Raw genomic sequence first — 27,051 nt, forward strand, 5'->3', positions numbered from 1 at the left:
AAAACCTTTTCTCGGAGTCTAATTTCGCCGAGAGAAACTCAAGTATTTTCTCTCTCTCTCTCTTTAAAATCCACATGTGAGGCCCCTTTGTTAGAATAATGTAGCCCCGGAGTCAAGGCTAAATAAGCCCAGAGGATCGTGGGGGTGTAGAGCCAACCCCCTAACTGAGTTCAAGGCCACGATTGGTCCCCTACTCCTTATTGTGGAACAGGACCCTTCGTCCTGATACTTAGGATAAATATTGGAGGGAGATTGTAAGATCAGATCGATTTTAGACGTGGAAAAGTTCAGTTTAAGGGACTTCCGCAGTGAGTCAATGGGAATAGAAAGAAATGCACGAAAGCGTGGAAATTTTTAGTATACATCTGGATCGGGACTAAAAATATGTAGCCGAAGTCCGAAAACAATGGGCTACATATTTTGTTTTTAATTAATTATTTAAGACATGCCATTTGTACAGGCTCTTATGGCACGCAATTTTCAAAAATCAATTAAAAATAATCGACAATCGCCAAAAAATCGAAAAACCTGCCGAATGACTCCGTAAACTAATCAAGAAGAAATAAAACTGATTTTTTTCATATATTACTAAGTGGATTTCGAGTTTTGATTAAAAAATCTATCGTCAGTCAGGAAATTTCATCGAAATGACCAAAGAGGATAGACCAAAGTAGAGGCTCAGTTCTGGGGGTTTGACTGACGCCAGTTTCTCCACGTTACCGACATGATTTCACCCCCGAAGAGACGGGGCGCCACGAGTCCTACTGGGGTATCAGCATATCGGCCAAGCCGGTAACGCCTCAGTAGCAGTCCCGCTGCCACGGGGACAAGTCGAGAGTGGAGATATAGGTTTCTGCGCCTTTGAAATGTTTCTTTATGATTTTTCAGCCATAATATGTCGTTTTTAGGTTTACAAAAATTAATGTAAAAGATCTATTTTTCCTGGTCAGGAGAGAAATATTTTCACCTGGCCAGTTAGTTAAGCATGTACCAAGAGCTAAATAAAATATTTTAATTGCTATATTGGCGCACAGCGAGCGTCCTCAAATCGCATGCTGTGGACTCGAGTTCGATCCTACCACGAATCTGGCGCCAGCCAAATTATCCTAGCTATGATATTTCTAAAGCTATGGGCGAAAAACGGTATGATGCCAAATCCGGGCCCATTTCGCTCTAGGAGGCCCATGGGCCGAGAAAAACGCGAAAAACGAAAAAATCGACTTTGGAAAATTCCCGGACCCCTAGAAAAATCGGAAATCGTCTCACGAATCCAATGGCGCCAGCCAAATTGTCCTAGCTATGATATTTCCAAAGATATGGGCGAAAAACGGTATGATCCGAAATCCGGGCCCATTTTGCTCTAGGAGGCCCAGGAGCCGAGAAAAACGCGAAAAACGAAAAAATCGGCTTTAGAAAATTCCCGGACCCCTAGAAAAATCGGAAATCGTCTCACGAATCCAATGGCGCCAGCCAAATTGTCCTAGCTATGATATTTCCAAAGATATGGGCGAAAAACGGTATGATGCCAAATCCGGGCCCATTTCGCTCTAGGAGGCCCAGGGGCCGAGAAAAACGCGAAAAACGAAAAAATCGACTTTAGAAAATTCCCGGACCCCTAGAAAAATCGGAAATCGTCTCACGAATCCAATGGCGCCAGCCAAATTGCCCTAGCTATGATATTTCCAAAGATATGGGCGAAAAACGGTATGATGCCAAATCCGGGCCCATTTCGCTCTAGGAGGCCCAGGGGCCGAGAAAAACGCGAAAAACGAAAAAATCGACTTTAGAAAATTCCCGGACCCCTAGAAAAATCGGAAATCGTCTCACGAATCCAATGGCGCCAGCCAAATTGTCCTAGCTATGATATTTCCAAAGATATGGGCGAAAAACGGTATGATGCCAAATCCGGGCCCATTTCGCTCTAGGAGGCCCAGGAGCCGAGAAAAACGCGAAAAACTAGAAAAATCGACTTTAGAAAATTCCCGGACCCCTAGAAAAATCGGAAATCGTCTCACGAATCCAATGGCGCCAGCCAAATTGTCCTAGCTATGATATTTCCAAAGATATGGGCGAAAAACGGTATGATCCCAAATCCGGACCCATTTCGCTCTAGGAGGCCCAGGAGCCGAGAAAAACGCGAAAAACTAGAAAAATCGACTTTAGAAAATTCCCGGACCCCTAGAAAAATCGGAAATCGTCTCACGAATCCAACGGCGCCAGCCAAATTGTCCTAGCTATGATATTTCCAAAGATATGGGCGAAAAACGGTATGATGCCAAATCCGGGCCCATTTCGCTCTAGGAGGCCCAGGAGCCGAGAAAAACGCGAAAAACTAGAAAAATCGACTTTAGAAAATTCCCGGACCCCTAGAAAAATCGGAAATCGTCTCACGAATCCAATGGCGCCAGCCAAATTGTCCTAGCTATGATATTTCCAAAGATATGGGCGAAAAACGGTATGATCCCAAATCCGGACCCATTTCGCTCTAGGAGGCCCAGGAGCCGAGAAAAACGCGAAAAACTAGAAAAATCGACTTTAGAAAATTCCCGGACCCCTAGAAAAATCGGAAATCGTCTCACGAATCCAATGGCGCCAGCCAAATTGTCCTAGCTATGATATTTCCAAAGATATGGGCGAAAAACGGTATGATGCCAAATCCGGGCCCATTTCGCTCTAGGAGGCCCAGGAGCCGAGAAAAACGCGAAAAACTAGAAAAATCGACTTTAGAAAATTCCCGGACCCCTAGAAAAATCGGAAATCGTCTCACGAATCCAATGGCGCCAGCCAAATTGTCCTAGCTATGATATTTCCAAAGATATGGGCGAAAAACGGTATGATCCCAAATCCGGACCCATTTCGCTCTAGGAGGCCCAGGGGCCGAGAAAAACGCGAAAAACGAAAAAATCGACTTTAGAAAATTCCCGGACCCCTAGAAAAATCGGAAATCGTCTCACGAATCCAATGGCGCCAGCCAAATTGTCCTAGCTATGATATTTCCAAAGATATGGGCGAAAAACGGTATGATCCCAAATCCGGACCCATTTCGCTCTAGGAGGCCCAGGAGCCGAGAAAAACGCGAAAAACTAGAAAAATCGACTTTAGAAAATTCCCGGACCCCTAGAAAAATCGGAAATCGTCTCACGAATCCAATGGCGCCAGCCAAATTGTCCTAGCTATGATTTTTCCAAAGATATGGGCGAAAAACGGTCCGTAGCTAGGACAAAAACGGACCGTTTTTGTCCTAGCTACGGCGTGGCGTGTCCTAGCCGGGGCGTGGGGCGAATGGTCCGCATTTGGGATCACACCGTTTTTCGCATATATCTTTGGAAATATCATAGCTAGGACAATTTGGCTGGCGCCAGATTCGTAGTAGGATCGTACTCGAGTCCACAGCATGCGATTTGAGGACGCTCGCTGTGCGCCAATATAGCAATTAAAATATTTTATTTAGCTCTTGGTATATGCTTAACTAACTGGCCAGGTGAAAATATTTCTCTCCTGACCGGGAAAAATAGATCTTTTCAATTAATTTTTGTGAACCTAAAAACGACATATTATGGCTGAAAAATCATAAAGAAACATTTCAAAGGCGCGGAGACCTATATCTCCACTCTCAACTTGTCCCCGTGGCAGCGGGACTGCTACTGAAGCGTTACCTGCTTGGCCGATATGCTGATACCCCAGTAGGACTCGTGGCGCCCCGTCTCTTCGGGGGTGAAATCATGTCGGTAACGTGGAGAAACTGGCGTCAGTCAAACCCCCAGAACTGAGACTCTACTTTGGTCTATCCTCTTTGGAAATGACCATCAAACGTGGCAACGTTGAGAGGAGGTTGGATCGCTCCGCGGCGTGGTGGACGGGGTGGTACGGTAGCGGGACATTCAAATATTCGGGGCTTCCATCAGAATTCACTGGATAGGACAATATAAATTTCATGTTTTTTTAATTATTTTTCCTTTATATCTCAATCTTGATAAACTATCACGTTTCTCCATTATGTATCACAGTGATTTTTTTTTTAATTTAAAACTCAACAAATATAACCTCTGCAACAAAACAATACCACTCCCGCCGCTGTGATATAGGCTATCTTGACTGACAAGCGTACCAACTCCATCGGCCGAAAATACGTTGTTGTCAAATGTATTCAGAAAATTTTAATAGATGAATAAATTCATGTAAATAATTTAGACTGTCTAAAAACGTTTTGCATTAATTTATTCATCACCAATAACTGAAAGGAAAGAAATCAGACTGATTTCTATGCATACATTTACTCTTTTATATTTGATGTATGTTTTTTCGCAAGTTGTCGCGAGCTGTCGGAACCTTTGATCTTTACCCCCACTCTATGTTCCCCCACCTATACTGCGGAAGTCCCTTAAGTCTACAACCTAATAATAAAAGTTTCATTATGATAATCCCATACATTGGTGTTTGTGTTCACTTATTCAATTTAAAAATCCCGCACTTGTGTAGCAGAGTGGTTTAGCACTCCACGGGCATCGGACCTGCCACCTGAAAACCAGCCAACCCACTGAAATACATATATACAGGGTGGTCCGATTAGGGGTGTCGATTCTGACCAGGCATGTTTTGGGGGTGATTCTGAGCAGAAAAGTCCTTTTCCACTTTTCGCTCGGACGCACCCCTGCAGAGATATGGGGGTGAAAAGAACGGCCAATGGGGCGCGAGCATTGTGGGGCACTCCGTCCGTGTGCCGCCGGTAAGCAGTGTGTGTGCTTCCCCTTCTCCTCGGCCGGACGTTCCATTCCGCTAGTGAGTGAGAGAGAGAGAGAGAGAGAGAGAGGGGGGGAAAAATATTTCAAGACAATCCTTTCGCGGGAGGGGGGGGGGCTGGGGTGATTAAAAACCAATTATTATTTATATTAGTATTATTTATTAAAATACAAGATTCTGAAAACCACGGGCATCCCCCTTGGCATTCCGCAGCAAATTGTTTAAATACTAATTATCTCATTATGCAGGGGGCCTACAGTATTTTGTTAAGAGACCTTTCTTGTTGTAAATTTAATTTGCAATAAAAAAGATCTCTTAACAAAATACTGTAGGCCCCCTGCATAATGAGATAATTAATATTTAAACAATTTGCTGCGGAATGCCAAGGGGGATGCCCGTGGTTTTCAGAATCTTGTATTTTAATAAATAATACTAATATAAATAATAATTGGTTTTTAATCACCCCAGCCCCCCCCCCCTCCCGCGAAAGGATTGTCTTGAAATATTTTTCCCCCCCTCTCTCTCTCTCTCTCTCTCACTCACTAGCGGAATGGAACGTCCGGCCGAGGAGAAGGGGAAGCACACACACTGCTTACCGGCGGCACACGGACGGAGTGCCCCACAATGCTCGCGCCCCATTGGCCGTTCTTTTCACCCCCATATCTCTGCAGGGGTGCGTCCGAGCGAAAAGTGGAAAAGGACTTTTCTGCTCAGAATCACCCCCAAAACATGCCTGGTCAGAATCGACACCCCTAATCGGACCACCCTGTATATACTGGAGGGGCTCCGTTTGTACTTGTTCAACTGTACAAATGATCAACTGTACAGAGAATTTTCAAACGTTGAGAGCACCACTGTGCAGTGATTCAACTGTCGAGACAAAAAGCTAGGCTGTACATGTGGACCCAGCGCTACATGTGCAGCTTATCTTTTTGTCTCGACAGTTGAATCCCTGCACAGTGGTGCTCTCACCGTTTGAAAATTATCTGTACAGTTGATCATTTGTACAGTTGAACAAGTACAAACGGAGCCCCCCCCTATATACTGGAAAAGGCACTGCCATGCCGGCTCGTGTACGGCAAACGAGCCAGTGCGAGTGAGAATAAGGGGGCCACCTCTCTCACTCTATTCACATTGCGCATGTGCAGTACATGGGAAACGTCACACGGTATAGTCACGTTGAGAAGTTTATGTTTATGAACATTGTTAAGCCCACAAAGAGTTAAAAAAAAAAGAAAATTGAGGAAATTTCGAACGTGGATAATATTTTCGTAATAGTGAAATAACATTGGAATAAAAAAGTACCAAATTCATCCAGTATGACGAATGATTCATCAGCCAAAAAATCTTGTTCAGAATCGACCCCCAATCTTTATATGACCAACAAACCATGGGTAAAATATATATTTCTACACCTTCTGCTCACTCCTTGTTACGTGCAGACATAAACTAATTTTCATTTCTTGTTATTAGGACACTGATAGAATAATCAAATTTCACAAGGAAAAAGAAGAAGCACTTCGCAGAAGAATAAAAATACTTCAATCAAAACTCCGCCGTAGAGAGAAGAAACTGACAAATTTGACTTCAATCATAAAAGTCCTTAAAAAACAAGGTAATTGTTCTGAATTCTTAGAAAAAGAGCTCTTGAGAAGATTTTCTGATGATGTAGTAGAACTTTTCAAAAATCAAGTTAACAATTGTGGAAAAGCAAAAACTCGAATTCGGTACACGGATAAAATGAAGGAATTTGCTTATACTATTTATTTTTATTCTCTTAAGGCTTATAGATTCTTGCGAAAAACTTTATTTTTACCGGACGAATCTTTACTTAGAAAAATTTCATTGGCATGTTTTTTTTTAATAACAGTATTGGAAAGATCAAGAAGAACGCATCATAAATTGGAGGCATATTTTTGAATCTGGTGAATCAATTCTTGTATTCAAATAAAAGTCTATAACATTCTAACATCAACTTTCTGTTTCAGGAATTATGTTGGGCATATCTAAATTTGAAATTTTCTGTCCTGAGGGCAATATTGACTCAGACGATTTAAGCTCCACATCTGAGTAATCGAATGGAGGATCTATTGAATTACATATACTCTTTGTATCTTTCCATAGGATTTTCCTCGTGACAATTATAAATAACCCACAGGGAACGAATAAAATTTTACTCTATTTCAGTTATAAGCTGGAATTTGTAAGACACATATTTATACATTGAATGAAAAGGCGAATTTAATGCCAATATTATATCGAAACTTTATAACTCGCACAACCGAAACCATGAAAGAAAACTTTTGGAGCGGACGGTAAGACAAAGACAGGTGGCCCCCTTCATCGGCCCTCTCTCTCGGCGCGCGTCCAGCGCCTCAGCGCCTTTTCCAGTATATATACATTTCAGGGGCCTTCATAAATAGCACGAGAACGCCTGCGCGGTACGCGCGCCCTTTCTGCATGCAGTCTGACCATGCGACTTTTTTAACTTGGTCCACAATGGATGCTCTTAGAAACACGAACGTTTTCGCCTTTTCGACTAACGCGAAACTTCATTCATTTAATCGGCCAATGGGAAAGACCTTACGCGATTTCGACTCGGACGAACTTCATTTATGTGCTTCTGCTTTTATAAATAGGAATACACTTTGACATAAGTAGTTGTTGGAAAAACACCAACATTAATTCGATTTAGATCTCGTCTTTGCCGTCATAATTTCTCTGAAATGATTATGTGTTTCACGCCGAAAAAAATGTATTCCCTTATCAGTAGGCGACAAAAGTAGGAAGTGAACCACAATTGCTTGTCACTTCATCACCACCTGTTCTTAAATATTCCTCATCATTAGATTTTTCCTCACCATAACACCATCATGAGTCCCATCATTGTTACCACTAATTAGTCACGCACCGATTTCCTCGTCCTGGAGCGCTGAAGAGCCAAAATAATCCCACGAGCAGTTGCGCATTCACAATAACATAATTTCCAGGTGTAACGTGTTATGTTTTATTTCTATTCAATTGGAAACAAAACAAAATTCATGAATATACTTTCCTGTGTTTTAGGTCAGCATGAAAAGTGATTTACATCACATGGTTCAGAAAATATTACCTGATGAATGGGATTAATGGGAAAAACTGGATTTTTTATTATAGAAAAATTCTGCTTTTTAACGAAGCCAGACGTCAAAAGTTATTATTGATTATTTTATACCCCCTATCAATTTACCATCAGTCACAAAAATGGCCGAAACATCATTGGAATTTATGCGTTCGATATTTTACCGTTCAGAAAATATTATCTTCTCTTTTATGTGGAATCATAAAACCGAAAGAATATGCAGTTCGAGGAATACGGACTGCCTTATGTGGCCAGGGCCATTACATGTATACTAAACCAGACTTCAAAAGTAGAAATATTGCAGTATCAATTTTACTTTACAAAAAAATGTCACTATTTCCCAATATGTTCCCGAATTTATCCTCAATATGAAGATTCTTCATTTGTAAACACATGTGTTATCGCTGATGATGGTCAACTTTATTGTACTAATTTTTTTGATAAACTTCAAAAGATATTGAAGCTTCTAAACTTTACAATATAATTCTCGCCTTATGGCACTGGCATCCAATGATATATAAAACTGGCTTTTAGTAATCCATTGTTCAGTATGTTGCCTATCACAGCGACCAACATGTTTTTTGCAAAATTCAATACAATTTCTTTGATCTACTTCTGTTTTATATTCTACGATGCTGTTAAAGGTAAAGTTTAAAAACTGTTAGTCTTCTATTTTGCAATTAGGCTGCAATTTATTAGATTGCAGAATGAAAGGTGTTGACATGAAACTGCAAATAAACATAAGATAGATTTTCATGAACCTTTATCCCTAAAAAGATGCTGAGGCACGACGACAAGCAAGAATGATTAATGCGGAAAACGCCCTAATTGAAGAATTTCCATCAAATGTCTTCCTCCGTTCCGTGTACAACAGAAATGGATCCCTGAACTCGAACTTCTGTAGCGGATCGCTCATTACCCCAACTCATGTACTGACTGCTGCACACTGTACCGTCTGCTACAAAAAAGGTATGGCATCCCCTTACTACGCGCGCCCGCACCAGATCTTTGTCAGAGCAGGGGTTGCTAGTCTTGGTCAGCGGGGCAACGACTACACTGTTAAACGAATATATAGAGGCGACGGCTGGAACGTTCAGCATGAATTAAATCCATGGTCACTTTTCGATATAGCCATTCTCGAGGTACGTGAACCCTTCTCAGCATGGAAATTGACAATGAGGCAAGTTATCAACTCAGATTTGATGACTAAAGACGCCCTTATTTTTCCAGTTAAACGAAGTTGTAGAGCTAGGCCCTACACAACAAATTATTAAGTTACCATTCTTTTCCCCCGAGTTCGATGAAGAAGGTGTTCTGCTTGCAGCCGGACCGACATCTTCAGATCCCAATACATACGGAACGATGAAAAAAGCCACGTTTAAGGTCGTACCGTGCGCAAGATGGGTCCAAGAGGGTCTAATTTGTGTCCGGAATGAAACCGTCAATTCGACTGAGGTAAGGACACACCTACAACATTTCTCTATTTCAATGTATTAATAAAATTGACTCCTATGTTGTCCCAAGTTTTTTCAGATAATTGTTGCATAAGGACAAAAGGACGAAATTAATATAAACCCTCAGAACTTTATCGCAAAAAATGCTTATCTGATAAATCTTTTTGAAATAGGGTGACAGCGGTTCCCCTTTCATAATCGACGGCAGACTTAGTGGAATAATATCGGCATTACCAAACAAACGAGACTATTTAATTCTAACGGATGTCGTTAAATATTTCGATTGGATTGTGAATATTGTTGGCATGCTGGAAGAATTTGAAGGCCTATCTTGAATCTGATAGTGACAAGTGGGGTTGCAGGGATATCGAATCGGCAGTCGTACATAAAAATTATTTGCTATTGATCAGCCTCTTGACTAGCCCTATCAGTGATCTCCAGGACATAATCGACAATTATCAGCTCATTATTATTCGGTGTTAAATGATTCATTCAAATTGTTTGTTCTTGGATAAAGAATCAAACGGTTGGATTATGTTGTTGTTAAATAAGCACAAGTCGTATTTATTATGTGATAATTTATTTATAAGAAAAACACAAAAAGGACACTTTCACAAGTTTATCGATTTACAATGATGGTTAACTTAAAAGCGAGGAATTTGAATTCAATAACCGGACTATTTACAGTGCTTCGATTAAGACTGAAATAGCGACCGATTCGTTCCGTTGCTGTAACGTTGGAGACTAAAATTGAACTGACTATTAAATGTGCATTTGCACATAAATTCGTGAATAGAGTGGGAGAAGTATGGCCATAAAATGAAGGTGGATGGTCGGGCCTTATTTGGGCCGTAGGGTCTGCGTTACATGATTGACCCTCCTAAATACATGAACGACCCAAGTAAATGGTGGGAATTAGAGCAATAAATACTAAAAGTGTTTAATAGATTTGGGGATTCCCCATTTCGGCTAATATACTAAAAATTTCAGAATTAGCGATAATGTGGTTTATTATCGCTGCATCTGGACATTATTACAGTATTTGCATATTGAGAAAAATTAATAATAAAGAATAAAGTTATCTTACTTTGTTCAAATCTTATCTTACTTTAGTATCTTACTTTGTTCAAATATTTCTAATCAGAAACGTGATGAATGAATAATTACGATATTTGCTTTACAAAATTTCATGATCTTTATTAAAGTAAAACAGATGCTCATTATAGAATCATTTATTTGGTGGCGACTGCTTTCGGTTTTGGAAGTCCCTCCCTGAATTCATTGCTACAATGATAATAATAACACAATTAATCTACTGTCTCAATTGAAAACGAAGGAGAGTGATCGGATTTGATAAGCGATAAATTAATGAATTCTGGACGTTTCATTTCAACCCAATCAATTTGATCCTCAGCCATGAGTTCCTCCCAATAATGTAGGAGCTGCTGAGCGTTGTTTAATTTTTTTCCAAGCATAAAATAATAAATACTCACTTGAAATTGCGACGAACGATCTTAAGGTGACGCATACGTCCAGTGCCAGTGGTCTTCCTCCTCTTGGCTTTGATGAACCAGTTGTCTGATGAAAATAATCAAAATTACGATGCATTCCCCTCTCAAAACCAATCAAACTGAATCTATTTGTCACTTCTGTGTACTAGTGTTTAAGGATTTTGTTTTATTTGAGAAACTTTCAGGAGCGCATCTTCTTAGCTGGGTATCCACACTGTGCACATTGTGACTTTTGAATGTGATAAGACGATCTGCCACAACGCCTGCAAAGAGTGCAAAGCATGTGTGTCTTGTTGCAGCGCTAAGGTATGACTAAATCATACCTTCATACCTTATGCGGTGCTTAAGAATCTGTAAGTGAAGACTGATTCTGGACCAGCATGTTCTGGGGGTGATTCAAACCCGAAAAGTCCTTTTCCACTTTTCGATCGGACGCACCCTTGCTGAGAGATGGGGGTGAAAAGGACGGTCAAGAGCCTCTTACAAAGATAATTAACAATAAACAATGGTTTCCGACAAATATCGGACAAATTTTTCAGACATTTATTGTAGAACATTTGATTCTTTTCAAAAAATGTCTAGTGACAAAAGGTCGTAAATCTAGTTGTGCACTTAATAATCAAGGGAATGCATTTATTGCTCCCGATTTCCCGACAATCGCGAGCCATCCCCTGTGAATTTCGGAATTCATTGTTTATTGTTAGTTATCTTTGTAAGAGGCCATTTTACAATATTTTGTTAACAGACCTTGTTTGAAACGTAAACAGAAAATCGCCAGGTTTAGCATCAGAACAATCGAGAAAATTCTGGCGACCTTGAGGGCATTGAGATTCGGGGCCAGTTCACGCAGAACAACCTCAAAGCATTCAGTTCGTTACGGAAACTCAATCAGAGCAGTTGTTATCTATCAATTGTATCTAACGTCCCTATCGAGAATCTAGAGTCGGGCGTTTAGACATGTTATAAGGAACGTTTAAGTTCATCGGCTTTTTTTGAGTACATCATCTATTAAAACCTTATTTTGTAAATTCATCGGACTGTTAGTAATTCAACGGATTATTATTGAGATACGCAACGTTATAAATTTCCACGAGGAATAATTTGTATAATCAGGACACAAGGCTCACGCCTAATAAAAGTACATCAGCAATAGGTTTAGTGGACCATTTGTGATAAAACATTATTTTCTACCACCAATTGTCCCAATTCCCCTAAATCCCGGCAAAAAACATAGTCACTCCTTCAACAAACCTTTCTTGTTGTAAATTCAATTTACAATAAAAAAGATTTCTTGACAAAATACTGTAGGCCTGTTGCATCATGAGATAATTAACATTTAACCAATTATCTCCGGAATGCCAAGGGGGATGCCCGTGATTTCCGGAATTCCTATTCAAGAAAGCATAAGCACATAAATGAAGTTCGTCCGAGTCGAAATCGCGTAAGGTCTTTCCCATTGGCCAATTAAATGAATGAAGTTTCGCCTTAGTCAAAAAGGCGAAAACGTTCGTGTTCCTAAGAGCCTCCATTGTGGACTAAGTTAAAAAAGTCGCATGGTCAGAATGGATGCAGAAACGGCGCGCGCAAGCATTCTCGTTTTCTACTAAAAATGCTTTTTGACAAATATCTTGTAAACAAATGGGTTTACAACATTTTGTCAAAAAGATTTTTTTGCAGGGAGTTTAATTTTAAACATTAAATGTCCAATAAGAAAATCGCGTAAATTAATCAGTTTATTAAATAATCGAGGATTATTGTTTAAATTTCTGATCCCCCATATCTCAGCGGGGGTGCGTCCGATCGAAAAGTGAAAAAGGACTTCTCTAGTCAGAATCACCCCCAGACATGTTGGTCCACAATCGGTCTCCACTTACGGAGCACCCTGTATACGAGCTCGGAAAGCAAATGGCGGCAACAGAGATTTACAAATGATTAGCATAACCAGTATTGTAAAAAGGGGAAAATTCGTTCTTAAACGATAAAAAACTGATATTTACATTCCACAAACGATTTGCCATTAATAGTAAGAAGACAAAATTGAGACACTCTATTTTTCTGACCTTTGTCGGCTAATATACTACAAGGGGGGAGGGGAGAGCCTATGTCAAATGGTATTGAGAAAAATATATTATTCATAAAAAAATATGCACTCTTAAACGATAATAATTACAGAGTTGGATTCTACCAACGATTTAGAATCGAATGAAAAAAAAAACTCAAAATAATTAATTTTTCCAAATTTTGTCGGCTAATTTCACGGGTTATTGTGATTAATGAATTAAAAAAAAATAATCAACTCTTAAGGGTTAAAAACAGATGTACAATAACCTGCTAACGAAGTACAAACGATTCTATAAGTTTATTTGTTCAAAAATCGTTTTTTTGCGACTAGTAGGATACTGTTAAAGCTTTTCCCTTCAAATGCCGATTACAACGGATTCGCCCTCAATTAAAAAATTGATATTGCCCGCTTTAATTAAGATCAAGGGATGAAACCAACGTCATTCAATTGCTCATTAAATTATTTACGAATGATGATGATTTCATTTCTTACTCCCAATCAAGAGGGGAGGGATTGATTTTGAAAAATGTCGCTTAACGCGCATCAGGGCTCGGCGGCGTCGAGTGAGTATATCCAATAACCCCCCAGGATTCAAAAATTCATTTCTCCTCCTCTAATTGAGAGGAAGAAATAAAACCAACACCATTCGTTTGCTCATTAAATCTTTGATGAATGCCGATGGTTATTAGTCTCTGTCATTAGTCATAATTTAATTACGTTCGCTAAATAAATGTGGGTGTTTAATTTATTGATGTTCCGGGGATGTTTTTGGGCCGGATGGGATGGTGGGTGAGGAAGTTCCGGAGAGGCGAATAACAATGCACTGCGTATGTGATGACGAACCGAGTTTATTATTTAAAACTTATATACACAAATACACTCAACGATGTTAAAAAGGTTATTCGTTATTATAATGGACTGTATGAAACCCAAAGATAATTCCCGGTTCTAACCCCGTTGGTTATCCGGATCCTTGCCAATAATTCCCCGTTGGAATTCCGTAAAAATAGACAACGTGTCTTTACCGAATGCTAGCTGATGGTGTACTGACCATCGTAACGATCCCGAGATCGATCGTGAGCTCTCGTTACGATGGTCAAAGGTGATTGACCGTGGTCATCCTGTTGGTCATCCTGACGTTTGACCGCGGGATTTTGAACAGTGGGAATTAGGGGAGGCTCCGTTTGTACTTGTTCAACTGTACAAATGATCAACTGTACAAAGAATTTTCAAACGTTGAGAGCACCACTGTGCAGGGATTCAACTGTCGAGACAAAAAGGTAAGCTGTACATGTAGCGCTGGGTCCACATGTACAGCCTAGGTTTTTGTCTCAACAGTTGAATCCCTGCACAGTGGTGCTCTCACCGTTTGAAAATTCTCTGTAAAGTTGAACAAGTACAACTGCAGCCTCCCCGGGAATTATATTTTTTGAATAGGGTAATTGGGGAGGTGGGTAAGGATCCTCTAGAACATTTGTAAAGAGAACGAATATTAGGGATTATAGTTATAAAAGTAAGACAACATAAACATAGAGATAAATAGCTATAGAGACAAATTTCCCAAAACCGACCCTTGGGGAAATATGTGGGGTATTAAAACAATAAACGGGCCAGCTTGGGTCTCAGGTAGAGACAATCGAGTATAGAGAGATGAACGAAAAAATGAATTAGTTAGGGGGTTACGGGAGTTTGAAGATATGATGTTGTGAGTGAATATTTAGTGTATCAAAACATTTTTTCATTATTAAATAAACTAATCATATCCGAAAATTAAGACTGCCGTCAGAGATCTTACAGAAATATGACAGTTTCATGTACGTGTGTGTTCGTTTTTAGGTGAGACCCCTCATATCTCCATAATTGGTGACCCCGACGTGATTTGAAGAATTGTGTTTGCACAAGTGTATAACGTTTATTCACCCGTGTACCACCTTACACACGTTTGTATTCGTTATGACGCTCGATCGGCCGCCCACTCGTCAATGCCAGCTAACGCAGGAACAACTGCAACAGCAACAATTGACGCATCAGCAATTGGACCAGCAACAACAGCAGCAGCAACCAAGTCAAGCGATGCCTGGCAGTGTCTCACCTGTTGCTCCCAAATATCCGCCTGTGGTGCCTAACAACGCCGACGCACTGCCAGGCTTCATAAACTATTCTCCACCGGGGTATCCTTACTACAGTGCTCAGGTCGATAATGACGCACGCATCCTAGCAGTCTCGCAGGCTGATGCTGCCGGAATTGTGGACCACTGACCCAGACAACTGGTTCATCCACATCGAGGCTCAGTTCGCCTTAAGAAATATCAGGAACGACAACACGATGTACCAGGCAGTCGTTGCCAGAGATGGCCGACCTCCTCAGGCACCACCATCAATAGATAAGTACTCCTGGTTTAAAACAAATCTTGTCAAACACTTCAGTGACTCGGTTGACCGACAGTTATATAAATTATTGATAGAGCTTCCCCTTGGGAATCGCATGCCTAGTCAACTTCTCAGGGAAATGAGGATCCTTGCTGGCAACAGAGCATCTGAAGAGCTTCTTCGTAACTGTTGGTTGGCTTCGTTCCCTGAGCTGGTGAGTAGGATCCTTAAAGCTGCCCAAGATAGCTTGATCAACTCGCAGAAGCTGTTGAGGACGCCCTGGAGAATAGCTCTGGCGGCTATGTCATGGCGGCAAACTATCAGCCTATTGTGTCTGAGGCTCAGCTTGGCCTCCCCAATGCTCAGGTCATGGCAGCTGGCAGTTACCATTGCAGCGTTGCAGAACGTAGCACCACGGACCAGAGGTTGACTTCAATTGAGAGGTCGATCAAGTCCTTAACCCAGAGCTTTCACCAGTTGTCCTCCAAGTTGGACAAGCTCTCTTGCAGGTCACGTTCGCACTCTCGCTCACGTGCCGGCACACCTGCACCACAAAACCAGGGTGGACTGTGCTTCTACCATAGGCGTTTTGGGGACAGGGCTAGACAATGTTTTCCTCCGTGTGCGCGATCCAACATACCTTTCAATCAGCATTTAAACTAGAGCTGTCGTTGGTGCAGACGACCTGCGGCAGCTCAGACTCAAACAACAATGCCACGATCAAAGAATTTCGTGTATTCGTCTGTGATAAATCTAATGACCAAAGATTCCTCATCGACTTAGGGCCTGTGATATCCATAGTCCCAAGATCCTGGAGTCGTCAGCTCACCCAATCCGATCTTAAACTGTATGCTGCTAATAAAACAGTAATCGGCACTTACGGCCAACGATTACTCACGCCTCACATTGGACTTCGATGGGACTATCGGCATTGAAGTATTCCCGATTTCGAAGTGGTTTGTCAGTCAGGAGTAGGATCAGGAAATTGATTACCAAAGAGGATAGACCAAAGTAGAGGCTCAGTTCTGGGGGTTTGACTGACGCCAGTTTCTCCACGTTACCGACACGATTTCACCCCCGAGGAGACGGGGCGCCACGAGTCCTACTGGGGTATCTGCATATCGGCCAAGCGGGGGGGCTCCGTTCGTACTTGTTCAACTGTACAAATGATCAACTGTACACAGAATTTTCAAACGGTAAGAGCACCGTTTGAAAATTCTAAAATTCTAAAAAGCTAGACTGTACATGTGGCGCTGGGTCCACATGTACAGCCTAGCTTTGTCTCTCGACAGTTGAATCCCTACACAGCAGTGCTCTCACCGTCTAAAAATTCTGTGTACAGTTGATCATTTGTACAGTTGAACAAGTACGAACGGAGCCCCCCCGCTTGGCCGATATGCAGATACCCCAGTAGGACTCGTGGCGCCCCGTCTCCTCGGGGGTGAAATCGTGTCGGTAACGTGGAGAAACTGGCGTCAGTCAAACCCCCAGAACTGAGCCTCTACTTTGGTCTATCCTCTTTGTTGATTACATTTCTAATGAAAAATTCCTCTACGACATTTAACATCATTACTCAAAACAAAATTTAATTGAAAATTTGAATTATCAATCATTTTTCGTATTTGTTAATTTAAAATAAGATGCAAAGGTTTATTTATAACGAGCCCATCTTGAAAATATTAATTTTGTGAAGAATTTCTCTTGAATGATCTGATCATTGTCCATTTTTTATACTTTCTCACGCAATTTAATAGCAAAATTGGAGCTTTACAGTAATTGAATCTATAGGATCGATATCTTTAATACAAAAAATTATTTATTAGATCGTTGTAGAAGAAAAGGATGTTTCATTTTTTTTGTCTTCTTCTAGATAAATTGGAAAAGATGGTGGGAAAATTGGAAATGAAGATGATTATGCAAAAACAAAATATAAATCTAAAATTGAAGAAATTTCGACACTCTTCTGAAACTCGTTCACGATTCATTCAACAGAGGTCGTCAATTTACAGAGAAGAGAGTTTTTGATAATTGTAAGTTTTATTGTACAATAAACAAGTTAAATTCAAATTTTCAATTTCAAATTATTTAAAATTTCCTGCCTTTTGCTCGGTTGGTAAAAATCTTCTACGTTACCATCTGATGATTGCACTCCAATCTGACTTGCTGGCCTCTTTTGTCGTGCAAATTTTCATTGAAAAAAAGTGTTAACAATTTATTTTTTCAACATTTTGGTGACTCGTAGCGGCACTGCTACTGAGAAATTGTTGAGTCGGCTGACGTTTTTATCTGAGACCTCTCATATCTCCATGCCAGCTGTTACGTTTCACAAGTGCGGAAATTTTAAATTAAATTATTGAACACAAACACCAATGTATGGGATTATCATAATGAAACTTTTATTATTAGGTTGTAGACTTAAACTGAACTTTTCCACGTCTAAAATCGATCTGATCTTACAATCTCCCTCCAATATTTATCCTAAGTATCAGGACGAAGGGCCCTGTTCCACAATAAGGAGTAGGGGACCAATCGTGGCCTTGAGCTCAGTTAGGGGGTTGGCTCTACACCCCCAGGATCCTCTGGGCTTACTTAGCCTTGACTCCGGGGCTACATTATTCTAACAAAGGGGCCTCACATGTGGATTTTAAAGAGAGAGAGAAAATACTTGAGTTTCTCTCGGCGAAATTAGACTGTCTCCAAGAAAAGGTTTTACGACTTGAACGGTTTGATGGAAACTATTACAAAAAATTATACAAAGAATGTTTTATTTTAGAGGCTTGAACTACGTCATATTAGTTGTTTCCACTCATAAGTTTCTGAAACTAACCATTTCAAAAGGCTGTGTTTTTTATCTTCACGAGTATTTAAAAATAATACAAAGGTTTGACCTTTTCTCAAAAGTTATTAAATTATTAAGTACAATATTTGAACGCAAGAGGCAAAACCTAGTAATAACATGGAAGTCATAGGGACCCTATATGATAAGTAGCGGTCTACGCGACAGAACATGGCGTGTGGCGCCCCGCCTCTTCTGGGGTGAGGTACTAGGATGCCGCTGGCGTCACTCAAACCCCCAGAACTGCGCCTCTACTTCAGTCAATCCTCGTTGACTCCCTGTTTGTCCACATTTGTGCACATCAACAACGGCCATAGTAAAGCAGCAGTACCTTATTTTCTCCAAATAATTACCAAACTAGCCCTCCAAATACTACCATGCGATTGTCAAAAACACCTGAGAAGTGCTCAAGAGTGATGCCATTTTAAGAATCCCCCAAAAAATCTCGCCAAATTTCAAAAACTCTTCGTCAATATCACCATAGTAACTGGTAGATAACCTCAAATTTACAAAATCCGTCTGAATTGCCCAGTGCAGTCGCAAAGGGATTGTTTCTAATAAATAATGTCAGGCAAAGGTAAATTGACGACTAAAAAGACTCCGATTAAAGTGCGTGAGAGTGTCAATAAAGTTCAGACACCAGTTCAAAGTTCTGAGACAAGTGCGGACTCTCCAGAGATGTCTTCAGCCCTGCCAGTGATAAAACTGTGTGACAACAATAAATTATTACCGAGGTACACGAGTATCCTGCAACGGTCAGTGGATGAAGGTGTGGGAATGGAAGATCTCGATACACTGCAGCTGGAGCTTGAGACACTTCTGTCATCTGTAGTTGTGAGAAATCGAATGCTCCAGGAGGAGATCTCCTGTCTCTCGTCAGCTGAGGAGAGACGAGATAAAAGATCAAAGAGTGGAAAGGGACTGTCGCCCTTTGACAAGAAAATACGCGATGAAAAATCGAGGACCAAAGACATAAATATCAAGACACAGTCACCATTACCAGCTAAATTATTCAAAGCAAAGTCAACTGGTACTTCTTCCAATCAAATTGTTCCCAATCCCCACGAGATAGTGAGAGTCGAGAGCTCCAAAACGGATATACCAAAGCTCCTGCTGCCTAAAAACGACACAACCAATAAATTCTGGGCCTCGGTGGATCCTTACTGCTCTGATATCATGCCAGATGACATTAAACTCCTCGAGGAGCTAATTGCCTCTCACGCAGACATTGGAGATTTCAAAAAAATTCCACCTCTGGGTAGACACTACAGTTACGTCTGGGCGCACAGTGATCTGCTCCAGGAAGAGGACGCTGGCAATGCCAACCGAGACAAGAAGAAGGCACGATCCGATATCTCAGGATTACTCGCCAAGGCTGATAAGAAAGTCAATGGCCTGGCTGGACCACTGACACAGAGACTGGTCTCTGCTTTGTTGGAGGAAAATGTTTACGTTGCCAATAACAACAGTGATAACAAATTATTCCGAGATGGGGATCCACCGGTACTTAGGGATTTATCCATACAAAATTCTATGAATTTGGAGTTGAGAATGCACAAGGAGTTAGTGGAACAGGGAATCCTCGAGCCCGATGTAAACAGAAAGAATCAGGAGGACGACGAGATTCTTGCAGAGATCAAGAGGTGTCAGCAGGACCTCATGGCACTGTCTAGTCATAATGTTACACAATTGAAAAGACTTCTGAATCTAGCCCAGGAGGAGAGCAAACGTCAGGCACTTAAAAGAAAAATCAGCGTTGCTGATAACGAGGTCGTTGATCACTATAAAAAATTGATTCTATCGAAGCAGAGAAAGGCACCCCTCACGAGGAAGGAACAAGAGAAAGCCTGGAGCTGCCTAAGGGAGAGAGAGGGACTTCTTCAACAACTCAATGGACTACCGTCCAATAGCATCGGTGAACCTGTCAATCATGCCGTTAATTTGGCTTCGTAATTCGGCACTGATTCTGATTTATTAAAGACTATATGGAGGAATTCATTTGTGAACTGATTGTATAAAAAAAATTATCGGAATAAAATTATTGTATGAGCAAGTTAATGAAGATTGTTGCCTCTGTAATTTTGTCTGCCATTATTAAAATTGATTCGATCACTACATAGACGGTATCTCGATGGTTTCTCCGTCTTAAAGAAATATTTTACATTCCCAATACATTTTACTTTTTTTTTATTGCAAAGCTCAAACTTTCGTTTAATTAAAAATTTAATACGTCGTTGACGAATGTCCTATTGTGCATGTCATAAAAACCAGTGCATAACTCTTCAAAGGATTAATTCAATCAACTGTTCATATAACAGCATTAATTTCACGACATGAATATTTATTCGATAATCACTGTACAGATTCCTCGCAAAGAGTTACCGTAGAGAATAATCGTGCGCACGGGCAAGTTTTTCAACAATGAGTCTTTTCGAGTAACAAAACCGCGAGAAGTTTCATTTGATCTCAAAAAAAAAAAATTCATCCAAGGTGGAATCGGTGCCGATACATGAGAATATTAGTATTGCTTCGATACTTCTGATAAACTTTGGTATTTGTATGGGCTAATAATAGTAGTGAGGCTGTCTTTAAAATTGATTACTGTTACATTACAGAACAATTTTCATAAACCTATTTTCGATTCTCTCAATACAATGACAATTCAGTTTTCATGTTGTTTAATTTTTTTGTTTTACTTTAATAACAATCGTGAGTTACGCTACATGATTTTTTCTTTTCATTCATTCGGTAGGCCATGAAATGATTACGAGCTTGTGAGGCTCGGAAGTGGTTGGAGCGGTGAACGTGACGGCAACATTATGATTTTAAATAAATCGTCAATGATGGTGGCATCGATGTTATTTTTTATCATTTATTAAATTCAGTGTGTTACAGCCTCGTTTTGATGTTCTCAATGCGTTAAATGAGAAGAAATAACACATCAGCTGGACCATCTCGAGTCCCGAACGAACCAATTTCGTCAGGTCAATGAGGTCATTGACTATTGATTCTTAGTTATTTGAGGTAAAAATTCACAACGGCATCTTTAATAATTTCATGGGCTCCCGTGGACCACAGACAGCAGCATTCTTACTATTTTTTCAAGCGAGAATGTACGCTGCCTTGGCAGTGACGCACTAAAACTATCGGTAAATCGTTATGGAGGATGTCGATTTTACGGCTTAGAAGGCGAACAGCAACAAGAAAGCCATCATGAGACAGAAAAGACCCATAGCCTCGGACAGAGCGAAGCCCAAAATGGCGTATGAGAAAAGCTGCTGCTTCAGGGATGGATTCCTGGCATAACCGATGATCAGTGAGCCGAATACCGATCCAATTCCAGCACCTAGAGAGTCGAATAAATTATCAATTAATTTCTTAGCTTTATTCGATATTCAATTGTAATACTTTTATCGAATATTCTGCAGTGGATACGGAGAATGGAATTAGTTTATTTCACTTGACTGAGCATTAACAATTGGACGGACAAATCGATTGCCATTGATCGGGAAAGAACATTCATCAATCGAGGAAAAATAAATAGAAAATCAAATAATTTTGTAAATCAATCCATTCGAGTTGTCAAATAGTCACATGAATGTCCTTTCCTTCTATAAATTCTAGGTAATTTTTCAAGGTAACTGATATTTTTTCAAGTAAAATTAACTTCTTCAATTTTCCAATTCCATTACTAAATTCAAAATCAAATGAATGAATGGTGATGGCTAACTTGAAGGAAGGGATAAACGTGGATAACTCAAGGGATAACTACATGGCAAACAGTAAAAGGAACGCAATCATGATACAAAAGAGGCCCATGGCTTCGGAGAGGGCAAATCCAAGGATGGCATAGGTAAACACTTGATTCTTGAGGGATGGATTGCGTGCATAACCTATTATCAAGGAGCCAAAGACAAGACCAATGCCGATGCCTGTAATTTCAGGATTCGGATCGAATAAGTGAGGTTAGATTATATTTTAGACTGAAAATTTATTACGAATATAGAGTTTGGAATTGTCTAAATATCATGGATTAGCTCACCAGATCCAGCGACTCCAACTGTGGCAGCGCCAGCGCCAATGAATTTGGCAGCCGAGTCAATGTCACGGCTGACAGCTGAGGTCTGGAAGTTGCGGATGACTGGCGACTGAAGTGACAAAAAAAAGACAGAATAGTTAGAAGTGTCGACAAGTCTCCATATAGAATTATTTATTGGAAAAAAGGGTTTTTAACGATGTTGGATAATTTTTTAGCAAAAATCCGCGTCTATGTATCTCACTATTTAATGGAAAGTTATACCAATATTTCTCCTCAAACTTGCATCGATGAATCTCCAATTCACTTTGAACCTGATATGAGCCGAGCTTTCTCAATTTTCTTCATATATCATTATGTAATATATAATAACTATAACTTGAACATGGAATTCAAAGAGACTTCTGCATAAATTATTGGTTAAGTACCTGATAAAACTGCAAATCATAGATGAATGAGAAAAATCAGAAATTTGTCTGTACTTTTTGGAGAAGGGTATTCATGAGAATAGATTCCCCCCCGAGTGAACTTCACCGACTTGAGAGAGACATTGCCATCCATTTGGTGTATCGCCAACTCCAATCAATTTTTTAAATTACCTGAGAGTTGAATTTGCTCTTTCATTTCCCCCAAAAATCGAGTCCCCAGTCATAAGATATAAAAATAAATCTCATCGATAATAAAGGAAATCCCGAAGTGACACTCATTATATAACACTCGTGCTATCATTATGCAATTGTTCTCATGTGAGTAAACTCACCAAACATACTGGAGTCTGTCTTTGGCTCTCTTGGAGGCTCTGGCTTTGGCTGATCACAGCACTGCTGAGGGGACGCAAGTAGGTTTTGCTACTAGCGACAATCTGGAAGAGCCATTAAAACCACGTGAATGTCATGAATATTAGACACAAGATTATGTAATGGAGAAGAGGTTAGCCTCAGTGAAATACTAAAATGGATGAATTTTGAGTACTTACAGCCGACCTGGCGACTGGGGCAATAAATCGAGTGCAGGCGAACATTTTGACGTTGATTGGTGATGTCTGATGACTCGAATATCTGCAAATATCGAGAATAAAAATTGATTAAGTATCGATAAATTTGAGAATATTTTATGTGAAAAGTCGGACTGCGCGTGAGGAGGTCTCAACATTGATATCCCCAATGGCCCCTAAATCCAATGGTTCTTCAACCGAAGTGGTTACGTAACACAAAAAAAAACTGAAATTCTCGAGGGGACCCATTGACGGCAGATTATTGACTGAAAAAATGCTTCGACATTGCGACTGAGGGTGCAATCAGGGTCATACCCAGAGTCTGTGAAGTTCAGTTCAAGAGTACGAACGTACGAATTGTCGGCAACACCATAAAATGGCCGAATTTCCCCCCCGTGTCTCGTCGTTTCCGTTAAACGCGGCACCAACTTGTACTGAATTTTCGTTTTTTTACTGTTTATCACACGTCAGAATTGATAATCCCCATTAATCATTCATTGAAGGGCCACACAATTAACTGTTAATGCTTTGCAATTATAAATCTGATTATCCCTTATTATTGTACTCACTTGCCAGGACAGCGGGGCGCTATGGACTTACCGAAGAGCAGTGTCGAGGAAGAGGTGAGGCGAGACCCGGCCTTTGGAATGTTGAATTCGTGAGTGAGGGAGTGAACGGAGGGGCGTTGAGTTAGCCTATCGTCGAAGCCACACAGAACGGAACTCGATGCTTTTCGTTCAATCCACGAATCACCACTTACTGCGCACCGTATCCCTTTATCGACCAACCGAATTTAGCCGAGGGTATTTTTCGTTCCATCATTTGTGATCAATTGAGAGTCTGAATAACAATCGATAGACGATTTTATTCTGTTTATTAACAAATGAGTGGAGATCAATCAGAAATTATTTTTTGTTAATTTGTTAAATAATTGTCCATAAATTTCAAAGACAATTTTAATTTTTTTATTAACATAGGAGATTGCAACTTGACACTGGTTATATCGTTCAGTGAGAGAACTGATATGGCCGTATTTATGCTCAACGTCTGTAAATTTAACAGTTGTGGATTGACGTTCAAGAGTTTGGGACATTTAATTCAACACATTGAAGAGACACATATCGGTAATGGGTGGATTTTAATGTGTTGGGAGGTGTTTTTTTGGGATTTGAGGGTCCATTGAGTTGGGAGTTGAGGTTAGGGTGACTTGATTTCCTGTTGGAAATTTCGGGAGGTTATCTGGGCCCAAGGCTCCATGGGCTTGAGAAATTTTTTTATTCTTGGCAAGTGATAAACTTGGGGGTTTCTACTGGAGGAAAATTATTTCTTGGATATTTATTTCCACAACAGTATTGCCATTGTAACTTCCGTTTTGTTTTGAGAATAGCACTGCTTGATAGGTGCAGAAGGACGGCGGGGTATTGTGTATTTTTTTAAGTTTGAATTTGGTCCCTTTAATTTTGAAAATTAGAAAATTGCTTGGGTAGAGTAAGTGGGTGCTAAGGTGATGCTCAAGTCAAGATTTCTATATTTTTTCAAGAAATGAATGAATTTTTGGGAATATTGAGCATAAATAACTGTTATGGAAATAATAACAACTACATTCCCAACTATCTATTTCAAAGAGTTTTTCGAGAGCAATGAAAATCTTCTATTATATTAAAATTTTCATCCCCAACAGATTACGATCCACTTGTCGTTGAGCAATCGGAGCAGCAGCAGCCTGCCTGTATACCTCTCAGTTATGCCCTTCGTTTCTTGACGGATGCCACAAGACAGGAACTCCTGAAGCCAATCAATCAAGGACGATCTAGTCAAACCACAGTCACCAACACGAATCGCAACAAAAATGTTACTCCCACAGGTTGAAAATTTTTCACTGTTCATATGAGGGTTTTAAATAGTAAATATTTGAGGATACCTAAGGAAATTAGAGAGGCACAGAGGACCTTTGGATCTCAATGATTTTAATGTTGGCAATTATCATTTATTTGCTGAACTGTTTTGGTAAATAGTCAAATCCAGAACTCCGTTACTTTGTCAAATAGTTTTTTTAACTGTTCGCTCTCTTCCTTTATCTTTATTTCATTCCTCTCCTCTTTCCCCATTCTCTCTGTGACCGTAATATTATATCTCTAAATTTAGTTACACAAATTAATCGTCAGTGTAATTTAATTGACTTAATTATTTACCTTTATCCTGAAAATAAGCTAGACACTTGTATTTTCCCAGGAAGTGAAGCCGAGGAGGGCGAGGATCTTGTTAGTGAGCCAGAGGACAGTAACGACTCATGGACAACTTCAGAGGAATTTTCATCTGACTACATACTACGCTATGGCAGCAGGTACATGAGGGGCATTTGAGGAAAAAGAAAAAAGCTCATCCCATTAGGGAGAGAGAAAAACATGGTGATAAGCTGGACAAAATCACTATACGCTTATTAATTCCCAGGGTAATCAGTCAGAGTGTGACACCTCAGAATAATAATGCCGACAAGCCGTTCGCTTGTCCAGTACCTGGATGTAAAAAGAGATATAAAAATATCAATGGAATTAAATATCACTCCAAAAATGGACACAAAAATGATGGCAAGTATGTAAATAGTTTTTGCACCTCTTCTCATACTGGAAACTAACTCATTGGTATCCTGAATTCACCACTTCAATTATATACACGTATAAAAAAGTTGTGGAAAAAATTTCTGTTTGAATGATGTCTGTAGATGAATTATGATGTAAATTTTTATTTTTAAACGAGACAATTTCAAACGCTCCATAGAAAAATTCGATAAAAATTTCCCAACGACAGAAAATTTCTCCATAATTTTTCACACATGTATTTATTTGACAGTTTGACGAATAATGATAATGAGTTGATCGACGATACTTTCCTAAAGGCATTTTATCTCTTCGTCCAAGTGAACGGCCAACATATTCACTCACTGAAATTGATTACCTGTTAAATATTTTATATGAGAGAAATGTTCAATAGGATTCGTAAAGCCTTCAAATGTTCATGTGGAAAAAGTTACAAAACTCCATACGGCCTGAAGAATCATGCGTCAATCCAGCACAACGGCAGTGGCGCATTGCAATTGAAGTCCTCGATTACACCGACAAAAGGATCAAAGATCGGTAATGATAATGAGAGTGGTACAGATACCGTTGTCATTAAAATTCCAAAAGCCAAAATAGCTGCAATTGAGGATCATGGCTACATAAAATCTGACCGTTCAATGCTGTCTGAGACAGAGATCGAGTGTGACAGTGATCTTGGTATTCTCACACCAGCATCAACTCCACCATTGCCTATTCAAAGTCCCACGAAGATTGATCAACATTTGCCGATTCACACGAGTGCTAAAACACTTCAGAAATATCTGACGGCTGCGCCGTCCGCTAATAACTCACGCCGAAATATCAAAAATGAGTACTAGTCAAGAAATGAACGATATCGAGTAACAATATCATGTTTCAAGTTTAAAGAATGAAAATTTCTTCAGTAATGCTATCAAGTGTGTCTCTTTCGTTGATTAGGCAATACAATTCTTCACCCACATTATTTCTGATTTATCAGTCTTGAATGATAATCCTCCTGTCTTGCCAGCGAAAAAGTGCACTTAAAAACTATTTTATTGGCTTGGATGAGAGTTTAATTTCTCACTGCTGAAGTGAAAGTTTAGATAATGAAATCAAATACTCCCCAGTGACATTGGCAAATTAATGAATAGTTAATAATTTGTTATTACATTGATAAAAGAAATAAAATCGGTTATTGTAGCAATTTTGTTACGAAACGAATAAAAATGCAGAATGCAATTGTGTTTGACTGTTTTTTTTTCTCTTATTTTCTCCATCGATAATGATTTTTTTTCGTGAATCGATTTTTCTCTCTCCTTTTTTCCTCCTTTAAGTACACATAAATATA

The 27,051-nt window shown here is 39.9% G+C and overlaps 5 protein-coding genes and 1 long non-coding RNA gene across 11 annotated transcripts; 4 read left to right on the forward strand and 2 right to left on the reverse strand.

The window, feature by feature from the left end:
- Positions 1 to 8,363: 8,363 nt before the first annotated feature.
- Positions 8,364 to 13,792, forward strand: LOC135168581 (trypsin-like). 3 transcript variants are annotated; one of them, XM_064132924.1, is made up of 4 exons: positions 8,364 to 8,505; positions 8,639 to 9,003; positions 9,092 to 9,316; positions 11,012 to 13,792. In XM_064132924.1, exons 1-4 carry the CDS (start codon positions 8,412 to 8,414, stop codon positions 11,060 to 11,062), a joined length of 735 nt encoding a protein of 244 aa, XP_063988994.1. In that variant the 5' UTR covers positions 8,364 to 8,411; the 3' UTR covers positions 11,063 to 13,792. The 3 variants fall into 3 exon arrangements, with proteins under 3 accessions (XP_063988994.1, XP_063988993.1, XP_063988995.1); XM_064132923.1 differs by lacking the exon at positions 11,012 to 13,792 and adding an exon at positions 9,489 to 10,392; XM_064132925.1 differs by lacking the exon at positions 11,012 to 13,792 and adding an exon at positions 9,386 to 9,525.
- On the reverse strand, positions 10,470 to 13,906 carry LOC135168588 (uncharacterized). Its single transcript, XR_010300058.1, has 3 exons — positions 13,774 to 13,906; positions 10,809 to 11,089; positions 10,470 to 10,599 (listed from the first exon to the last, which is right to left on the reverse strand). It is a non-coding gene; the product is annotated as an uncharacterized LOC135168588 (long non-coding RNA).
- Positions 13,907 to 14,544: 638 nt separating this feature from the next.
- On the forward strand, positions 14,545 to 15,698 carry LOC135168586 (uncharacterized). Its single transcript, XM_064132932.1, has 2 exons — positions 14,545 to 14,593; positions 14,725 to 15,698. Exon 2 carries the CDS (start codon positions 15,122 to 15,124, stop codon positions 15,686 to 15,688), a length of 567 nt encoding a protein of 188 aa, XP_063989002.1. The 5' UTR covers positions 14,545 to 14,593; positions 14,725 to 15,121; the 3' UTR covers positions 15,689 to 15,698.
- Positions 15,699 to 18,353: 2,655 nt separating this feature from the next.
- On the forward strand, positions 18,354 to 20,957 carry LOC135168576 (transcriptional adapter 3-B). Its single transcript, XM_064132917.1, has one exon. The coding sequence runs from the start codon at positions 18,659 to 18,661 to the stop codon at positions 20,045 to 20,047; it is 1,389 nt and encodes a 462-aa protein (XP_063988987.1). The 5' UTR covers positions 18,354 to 18,658; the 3' UTR covers positions 20,048 to 20,957.
- Positions 20,419 to 23,826, reverse strand: LOC135168587 (ATP synthase lipid-binding protein, mitochondrial). 2 transcript variants are annotated; one of them, XM_064132933.1, is made up of 5 exons: positions 23,694 to 23,826; positions 23,107 to 23,188; positions 22,891 to 22,992; positions 22,137 to 22,242; positions 20,419 to 21,440 (listed from the first exon to the last, which is right to left on the reverse strand). In XM_064132933.1, exons 2-5 carry the CDS (start codon positions 23,149 to 23,151, stop codon positions 21,277 to 21,279), a joined length of 417 nt encoding a protein of 138 aa, XP_063989003.1. In that variant the 5' UTR covers positions 23,152 to 23,188; positions 23,694 to 23,826; the 3' UTR covers positions 20,419 to 21,276. The 2 variants fall into 2 exon arrangements, with proteins under 2 accessions (XP_063989003.1, XP_063989005.1); XM_064132935.1 differs by lacking the exon at positions 20,419 to 21,440 and adding an exon at positions 21,848 to 22,026.
- Positions 23,827 to 23,959: 133 nt separating this feature from the next.
- LOC135168580 (juxtaposed with another zinc finger protein 1) lies at positions 23,960 to 26,947 on the forward strand. Of its 3 annotated transcripts, none has more exons than XM_064132919.1 (5): positions 23,960 to 24,248; positions 24,806 to 24,988; positions 25,357 to 25,468; positions 25,576 to 25,716; positions 26,116 to 26,947. In XM_064132919.1, exons 1-5 carry the CDS (start codon positions 24,149 to 24,151, stop codon positions 26,558 to 26,560), a joined length of 981 nt encoding a protein of 326 aa, XP_063988989.1. In that variant the 5' UTR covers positions 23,960 to 24,148; the 3' UTR covers positions 26,561 to 26,947. The 3 variants fall into 3 exon arrangements, with proteins under 3 accessions (XP_063988989.1, XP_063988992.1, XP_063988990.1); XM_064132922.1 differs by having other exon boundaries at positions 25,975 to 26,241; XM_064132920.1 differs by lacking the exon at positions 23,960 to 24,248 and adding an exon at positions 24,288 to 24,407.
- Positions 26,948 to 27,051: the final 104 nt, after the last annotated feature.

Source organism: Diachasmimorpha longicaudata, chromosome 13 (genome assembly GCF_034640455.1).
Source record: "Diachasmimorpha longicaudata isolate KC_UGA_2023 chromosome 13, iyDiaLong2, whole genome shotgun sequence".
Classification (NCBI taxonomy): domain Eukaryota; kingdom Metazoa; phylum Arthropoda; class Insecta; order Hymenoptera; family Braconidae; genus Diachasmimorpha; species Diachasmimorpha longicaudata.